This window comes from Ranitomeya variabilis, chromosome 1 (assembly GCF_051348905.1).
Source record: "Ranitomeya variabilis isolate aRanVar5 chromosome 1, aRanVar5.hap1, whole genome shotgun sequence".
Lineage (NCBI taxonomy): Eukaryota > Metazoa > Chordata > Amphibia > Anura > Dendrobatidae > Ranitomeya > Ranitomeya variabilis.
The window spans coordinates 1,022,571,985-1,022,581,063 of NC_135232.1; the positions used below are offsets into that span (position 1 = coordinate 1,022,571,985).

Here is a 9,079-nt window from a genome sequence, read left to right on the forward strand (position 1 = left end):
GTTTTTTGGGTTGCCGCAACGTGGCATTAAAATGCAATAATGGGCGGTCAAAAGAACATATCTGCACCAAAATGGTACCATTAAAAATGTCAGCTCGACGCCCAAAAATTAAGCCCTCACCCAACCCCTGATCACGAAAAATGGAGACACTACAGGCAACGGAAAATTGCGCAATTTTTCTTTTTTAAGCAAAGTTTGGAATTTTTTTTCACCACTTAGGTAAAAAAGAACCTAGACATGTTTGGTGTCTGTGAACTCGTAATGACCAGGAGAATCATAGTGGCAGGTCAGTTCTAGAATTTAGTGAACCTAGCAAAAAAGCCAAACAAAAAACAAGCGTGGGATTGCACTTTTTTTGCAATTTCATCACACTTGGATTTTTTTTCCCGTTTTCTAGTACACGACATGGTAAAACCAATTGTATCGTTCAAAAGTACAACTCGTCCCGCAAAAAACAAGCCCTCACATGGCCATATCGACGGAAAAATAAAAAAGTTATGGCTCTGGGAAGGAGGGAAGCGAAAAACGAAAATGCAAAAATCTCCAGGGGTTGATAACCTCACTGATAGCAGCCAAGGCATGGAAGTGCTGTATTTTTTCATCATGTGCATATAATTATCATGTCTATATCGATTCTGTGCTTTCCATAACTCCACGGCTTTAGCCTCTTAATGTTGCAATTTCAATATTGAGGAGGGTTGATGAAACAACAAATAAACATTTTTAAATCTCCTTCTTTTCCTTCAATGCAGATAGAGGAATCTAAAAACAAATCAATTAACATATCTGGTATTGCTATTTGCGTAGTTATGGGACATAAATATTTATCCCATAAGAAGCGCACTAAGATGGAAAAAAATCAAAATGACAGAGTTGCCATTTTTGGCCCCATCACTTCCCTAAACCATGGAATAAAAAAAAGAGATGAAAAGTCATACATAGCCCAAAATGGCAACAATACACAGTACAGCCCCGAGAGCGCCACCAGCAGGACGATACAGAGCGGTGCTGCTCAGAAGGCGCTGACTGCAGCCGGAGGGCTTTTATTGTTACATACACATATACTCTGTAAGTCTGGGGTCCCCATCACCGTTCTGACCCCTCTAGCTCGTTACCGCCTCATTAAACTCCATAATACCAAAACCCAGAAACAATGGCGGAATTGGGATTTGCTTTTCACCATTTCAAAACCATAACTCGCCCACAAACAACCGTCCTACAACACTGCGACTGAACAATACAAGATTTAGGGTAAGTTCATACAGGGCGTTTTTTCTGCTTTTTTTCTGCAGCAAAACCTGATCTTCTTGGCAGGAAAGAAGCTGCGTCAAAAATGCGTTTTTTGTGCTTTTTTGTGTCTCTTTAGGTTAGGGGTAAGCTGTTTTTTTTCCTCATGTGTCTCCATGGTACCGTGTACACGCTTGTTTTATGGCTGCAGAGTCTCTACACACGGCGCCGGTCTAACATATCCACCTGCTGTGAGAAGTGGTTCCGGGTGTTGCCCCTAACTAAGATGGCGCCGCACGATCAGCATCTAGTCACGTGGCGGTAGCGGAAACACCTTGACGTACCGATGAGGGGCCGTGACGTACAGCGGGCTGTGTAGCCGGAGTTTTGCTCAGTGTTTCCGGAGTTACCACAGGTCTAGAGCCGCTTCGCTGGCAGTTTCCTTGGATGGGGATGGAGGACGAAGATGATGTATCCGAGTTCCTCAGACAGAACCGGGAGACGGCGGACTGGGTGGAGAGTGTGAGAGGCGAGTGCGAGTCCGACAAGCAGTGGCGGCACCGGAGAGAGTTCATACTGCGGAACATGACAGACTTCTGCGGGGACGAACAGCTGCCGCCTCTCGGCTCCAACCACCGGGGCCTGGACCAGCTGCTCGCCTACTCCATGGTGTGGAGCAACCACGTGTTCTCCGGCTGCCGGTAAGAGCGATCAGTGTGCCGGTGCTGCCGTCAGGTGTGGCTCCTGCTTCCGGGACCCTGGCGTGTGGTCCCTGCCACTGTCCTGGGCACCGCCGCACCCCCTGGCATGTGGTCCCTGCCGCCGTCCTGGGCACCGCCGCACCCCCTGGCATGTGGTCCCTGCCACTGTCCTGGGCACCGCCGCACCCCCTGGCATGTGGTCCCTGCCACCGTCCTGGGCACTGCCGCACCCCCTGGCGTGTGGTCCCTGCCACCGTCCTGGGCACCGCCGCACCCCCTGGCGTGTTGTCCCTGCTGCTGTCCTGGGCACCGCCGCACCCCCTGGCATGTTGTCCCTGCCACCGTCCTGGGCACCGCCGCACCCCCTGGCGTGTTGTCCCTGCTGCTGTCCTGGGCACCGCCGCACCCCCTGGCATGTTGTCCCTGCCACCGTCCTGGGCACCGCCGCACCCCCTGGCGTGTGGTCCCTGCCGCCATCCTGGGCACCGCCGCACCCCCTGGCGTGTGGTCCCTGCCGCCATCCTGGGCACCGCCGCACCCCCTGGCGTGTGGTCCCTGCCGCCGTCCTGGGCACCGCCGCACCCCCTTTCGCGTGGTCTCTGCTGCCGGGCACCGCCGCACCCCCTACTACTGGCCGTAAATCACAGCATTGTATAACTGCACCCGTCTTGCACAGTCTTCACCTTGGCTATAAGAAATATCAAAATCTGCATGAGTGATTTCAGTGAGGTTTCCGCATTCCACAAGTCGTCAGCCTGCACATAACAAAATATTAGAAACCGCTAGTAGCCGCCTTCCTCAGGTCCAATGTTGTCTCCACCAAGGTTTTGGTGATTGTGTACCTTCTGCGGCCGGTTTCACACGTCAGTGGCTCCGGTACGTGAGGTGACAGTTTCCTCACGTACCGGAGACACTGACACACGTAGACCCATAAAAATCAATGCATCTGTTCAGATGTCATTGATTTTTTGCGGACCGTGTGCGGACCGTGTCTCCGTGTGCCAAACACGGAGACATGTCAGTGTTCGTGGGAGCGCACGTTTTACACGGACCCAATAGAGTCAATGGGTCCGCGTAAAACACGCACCTCACACGGACATTCTCCGTCTGGGGTCCGTGTGGCGTGCCGGAGACAGCGCTACAGTAAGCGCTGTCCCCCCCACATGGTGCTGAAGCCGGTATTCATATCTTCCCTGTAGCAGCGTTTGCTATAGAGAAAATATGAAGAATAGTGTTAAAAATAAAGATCCATGTGTCCGCCGCCCCCCCACCCCCTGTGCGCCCCCCCGCTGGTCAGAAGATACTTACCCGCTCCCTCGCTCCTTCCTGGTCTGGCCGCGCCTCCTACTGTATGCGGTCACGTGGGGCCGATCAATTACAATCATGAATAGTCGGCTCCGCCCCTATGGGAGGTGGAGCCACATATTCATGAGTGTAAATGATCGGGCCCACGTGACCGCATGCAGGAGAAGCCGCGGCAAGACCAAGAAGGAGCGACAGCCGACGGGGGACCCGGGTAAGTATTTTCTGACCAGCGGGGGGGCGCACAGGGGGTGGGGGGGCGGCGGACACCTAAATCTTTATTTTTAACACTATTCTTCATATTTTCTCTGCAGCAAACGTTACTGCAGAGAGGATATGAATCGCAGCTTCAGCACCATGCAGAGTGGGTACCACACGCTCCGTGTGGTACCCACTCCCCATACGGGCGGCACACGTGTGCCGCAGGTATGGCCTCCGTGAGTTCCCAGGCACACGGACACGGATAACTCCGGTACCGATTTATTCCGGTACCGGAATTATCTGGATGTGTGGGACAGCCCTGCAGCAGTGACGTCAAGTCAGCAACGCTGCAGCCAATCATCCAATGGTCTTTACCAATCGCTGCTGACGTGTTGTCATCACTGCTTCTGGGAAACCGGAGCGGCGGCAGATCAGCATGTTGGAACCCGGTACTGTGAATACCAGCTGGTTCTATAATTTTTGACACTGGCATGCATAATGCTGAATGCGGATACCCACTTAAAACCAATGGGAAAATGCCGGCTGAAGAACACAATAATAAAAGCTACATCAGACTCCAATAGGCACCACAAGGCATTTTTGTGTAGTTTTAGATTTCAATTACTGATGTACAATCACATTGGGTTACAAATAAGTTAAAAATGCCAATAAGACAAAAAATGGTAATTGTTTCCAATGCTGTGAATCGGGCCCAGTACTGTGAGGATTAGCTTTTCTTGATCTGAGTCTGTGTGTGGAAGCAATAGCCAATCACTGACCTCAGATGTGCAAACTTCTCTAAAGACCTTTCATAGTAACATATATACTTATACATTATTGTTGTGTTTTGTAGCCACTATTGCAGCAGACTTAGTATTCTTCTTTGCTTCTTTTATTTTTTTTCTTAGTTATCCTCAACCAGTCATGGATAGAGTCCTTGACATGGCAGAAAATATAAAGGTGACTGATGCCCCAGTCCATACAACCCGCGATGAACTGGTTTCCAAGGTGAAGAAAAGAGGGATTGCAAGTAGCAATGGTTAGCAGAACATAGACGTAAACATTAGGACTGTAATCACTTCAATGTTTGGTAAATGAGCCACTGTTCACCAAAACCACAGGAAAAACCACAACCCATCTTCCGTGGCACACAGGCTAAACTTACACAGTGCATGTAATCACATGGGTAATATTTTCTGATATTTTGCGAGGTAGTTTTATTGATTAGCATATATACACAAGGAGAATCAGATGGGGTATACATTGACAAAATAAAGGACGTTTTGACCAGTCCGGGGTCTTTATCAAGGTGGCAGAATATCTAAAATAAAGTACACTACAGAATATAATACAAAATATACAAGAATTGGGACAAACCATAAGATATCTCCATATATGAACATAAAAAGGATTACATATTAGTGTGATTAAACATAAGGACCAATGGAATATATGTGTGTGTATATACATAACCATGGTCTAGGAACTAATCAATAAAATTGTCATGCAAAATATCAATTTTTGAGTGTGGCAGATTTTCCTTCCTGTATGCATTGGGACTGCGACACACTCCTTCTGCACTTCTCCTTTAAATTGAGTGTAGACCATTTTTTTCTATATTGAATCACTGTGTATTTTCTGAGGCAGGAATCCAAGTGTGATCCTCAGGTTTTTTTTTTTTTTTTGCTTGGTTATACACTAGTATGGATCAGCATGAAGATTAGTTCCATTATCATTCAATGCACTCACTCCAGACCTGCATACAGAAAATCCGCAGCAGACTAACATTTTATCCACATGCCACTGAAATTCTGTTTGGAAATGGATCCGTGGTACAGACTTTTCAATTGGTAGCATGTCTATTTTTACGGGGAGAGGCTGCAAGAAAATCTGCATGTGCTGCTGAAAAATACTATTCCCATTTACCAGTACCTGGAAGCCTCCATTTATTTACTGGCACGAGCCATGATGTAGTTTGTGTGTGACTTCTTCAATGGTCACGTGTAGTGAAATGTAATTGCTGGAGGCCATGCGAGCATTGCCAAGAGGGAGGTAGAAAATATAGAAAGTGATATAATAAGGGGTATCTGTAGTGATGAGCAAGTATACTCGTTACTCGGGTTTCCCCGAGCACGCTCAGGTGGTTTCTGAGTATTTGGGCGTGCTCAGAGATTTTTTCGGCATTGCAGCTGCATGATTTACGGCTGCTAGACAGGCTGAACACATGCAGGGATTGCCTGTTTGTTAGGCAGAATACATGTGAGAATTCCCAATCTAGCAGATGCAAATCATGCAGCTGCGGCAACGAAAACAAAATCTCTAAGCACTACAAAATACTCGGCGACCACCCGAATAATGAGTATACTCGCTCATCACTAGGTATATGTTTTATATAATCAACAACTCCAAACCTGCAAGATGATCTCCGCTAATATTCTCACAATTTGCAATGTCTTTTTTTTTTTTTCTAATTTACTGTGGACATTTTCTGTAGCAAATCTATTTGTGTGGATGTATCTGAAAGCTGCCCATATACATTAAGTAAATGTCAGCAGCATCCTGAGTCTCGCCATCAAGAAAGGATCAGGCAGACTGTATACAATATGCCTGGAAGACAAGCTGCTGCAGAACAGTGTTGACTTCCACATTGAATTAGCATTCTGTATTTTTATGCCACTAGCTGTAGCATATGTACGGCCTATTTAAGTTACCTTTTTTAAATAAGGGGCTGTCCTTCCTTAAAGGTACAATTATTGTATGATGATATATGAAAGCCTTTTAAATATACCCCAGATTAGAGCATCTTTAAGGAAGAGTGGTCAAGCATAAGTGAAAGTGGAGAGCCACTGCAAAGAGTTATATGCCAATGCTGAAGATAGCCATAAGCGGTATCATACCTCTTATAAGCCATAAGAGGTATGAACAGGACCAAAACCTGTCCAGGTGTGTCAACGTCTTTATTATTGATTTCATACATTTGTAAGGTAAATCAGGAGTGGAGCCTACAGACAGAAAAGCTGTAATTGTTAGATTCACCCCACTTCTATGCCAATACCAAAAATATAGACGTGACTAAAGCCTATAGGACTAGGTGCACCTGTAGATACACGGACACTTGTTGACCATAGTACTATTCTGCTGTATGTTACTCACCAGTTTTCTCCAGTGTACAAACAAAACTGTAATGTATTTTTTCCTTTATGCAGAAGGGGTAGAAGATGAGCCCGCGAAGAAGCAGAGATCAACTGATGCGACCTGGAGTAATTCCAAAGTCGACTACCAGGAAAGTTCACATGCTGAACCTGCGGAGGCTCCTCACGATGAAGCACAAAGGACAGATGTAGGCAGTCATCAGTCTGGTGCTCAGGAATTGAAAAGTAACAGTTACTCTCGCTCCGCCACAAAAGCCCAGGCACAAGCTAATACAGGGAAAAGTGCCCGCAGATTGACGTCTGAGGACATCAAGAGTCGCCAGCCATTCTTTAATAGACTGTACAAAAGAGTAGCCTGGAAGCTGGTATCTTCAGGGGGCTTCAGCCTCAACCTCAACCATACAGAAGTGCTGACGTCTTCTGTTGAGTCTTTAAGCTCTACACTGGACATTGCTTTTGTGCCTCTGAAGGACTTGGCAGATTTGCCACAAAATAAGACGACTCAGGAAAACATAGTGTGTGAACTGCGATGCCAAGGTGTGTACTTAGGCATGGGTTGTGGCAAAACAAAAGAAAATGCCAAAGCTGTGGCTTCCAGGGAAGCAATAAAAGTATTCCTGAAGAAGAAGGTGGTAGTAAAAATATGCAAGAGGAAGTACTGTGGTCGAGATGTTGAAGACTTGGCACTACTGGATGAGGAATTGCGCTTTCCAAACTTGCCCCCTGCAGTAAATAACCCACGTGATCTCATATAACAAATCTTTATTTAGGGGTGGTCTTACGACATTCCTTTATTCCTATTCAAAGGTGTGGTGGTAAATGTATGCCCACTGGGGGAGAACTAATTGCTGGGACCCACACTTATTAATAGAACTGGCATCCTGTGTGACTGGAGCACTAGTGTCCCATGTGTGACACAACCCAAAGGGAGCTGTGATAATTCATGTGCACTACTGCTCCCATAGAAGTGACTGGGTCTGTGGTCATTCATGTACAATACTGCTTTCTCATGGGACTCTGTGTAGCTGATCTCTTACTCAGTGGGGGTCACAGCGATTGGACCTCCAGTAACCATACATTTATCACCCGTCCTGTGGACACTATTCTAACACAAATATGCACATGAAAAGCAATGTACATATGTATATATGTACACACACATATATTTCACTCTGCAGCACCAAGCCAAAAGAAGTCATAAAATTAGGACTTGATCCATCACTGCAATTTTTAGGCAGACTATTCTTTATCAATGAGGAGCGTCTAACTCAACATGCCCGCTCATCTAGGCCGGCAAGAAAATCACTAATCTTGATGACTCGTGGCCTAGGTTTATAGTAATACAAGATTAACAATTTTGAAGTAATCCACCGTCATATGTGCAAGCACTCGATATTGAATGAGGGGAGAGAGGATCAATCGAAGGTGCCCTGTGCTGCAGCTTCCTCTGGATACATGATAAATATTCGTGGGATGACCACTTTAAATGCAAAAATACAGTACATGCCACATCCTTTTTGCATTACATGTTACATACAGTAGATATTTTTGTATCTTTTTTTTCTTGAGTTTTAATAGGTAGAAATGTTACCGATCTTAACTGGAGTGCGAAAGAACTAGTGTTTTGTTTTTTTTTTGTTTTGTTTTTTTATTTTCCTCTGTTCCTAGGTTTTTGATTTGTGTGCTTTTACATGAAAAACATTAATATGTTTTTAAAGTTATTTTATTACGTCATTTTACATGTGGCGATTCACTAACGTTTGATACATTTTGTCAATAGCATTTTCTCTACAGAACAATATAAAGAATTTGACGTTTTCCTCGGGGCTGTAATTAAGAGAGTTTATTTTTCATTAATCGGTTATATTCCAGTCTGCTTCATGACAGATTTGACATAATTAAATGTGACTTTCATAGCAGAATTTGGTTTTATGTTCTTATTTCATTTTAGGATTGTTTCTATTGGCTCTTTCAATCTTGACTGCTAGTGTTTGCAGTCCAGGTAAATTAACCCCTTAATGACTGCCAATATTCATTAAAACAGCGTCCGCTAAGGGGCCTTATTCCTTCATCGCCAAACAAGAATAAGGGTACAGTTCCCACCATAGTAGGAATATCTCCGGGGTCTCGGCTACAGTGGATAGCTGAGAGTCTGGAGAACTCGATCAGGGCTGGATTTTCCGATCCCCCCCGATTACGTGATTGCTGTTATTCAATGAATAACGGCAATCGCACACAAAAAAAAGTGTGCTTGCTATTAAAGGAATTTCTCTCTACTAACATGATATGCATGTAGGAGAGAGAAATGATGTCCCCCAAGCCCCCCTGTTCCTGGCACTTCACCTCCTTTTCCTGGGGGGGGGGGGGTGCAGCATCATTTGGCGGCATCTGCCGGCTGCCGAAGCATGGAATTTTTCCTGTTGGTTCCTTTTGATCACTGATAGACCCTCTCACATTGATCAAAAGCCAGTAATTAGTATGTCACCCCCCTGTGCT

General features: G+C 45.7%; 1 protein-coding gene across 2 annotated transcripts; it reads left to right on the forward strand.

The window, feature by feature from the left end:
* The first annotated feature begins 1,454 nt into the window (after positions 1-1,454).
* Positions 1,455-8,505, forward strand: CDKN2AIP (CDKN2A interacting protein). Of its 2 annotated transcripts, none has more exons than XM_077279559.1 (3): positions 1,455-1,928; positions 4,340-4,470; positions 6,638-8,505. In XM_077279559.1, exons 1-3 carry the CDS (start codon positions 1,675-1,677, stop codon positions 7,336-7,338), a joined length of 1,086 nt encoding a protein of 361 aa, XP_077135674.1. In that variant the 5' UTR covers positions 1,455-1,674; the 3' UTR covers positions 7,339-8,505. The 2 variants fall into 2 exon arrangements, with proteins under 2 accessions (XP_077135674.1, XP_077135675.1); XM_077279560.1 differs by having other exon boundaries at positions 1,466-1,928; positions 4,340-4,439.
* Positions 8,506-9,079: the final 574 nt, after the last annotated feature.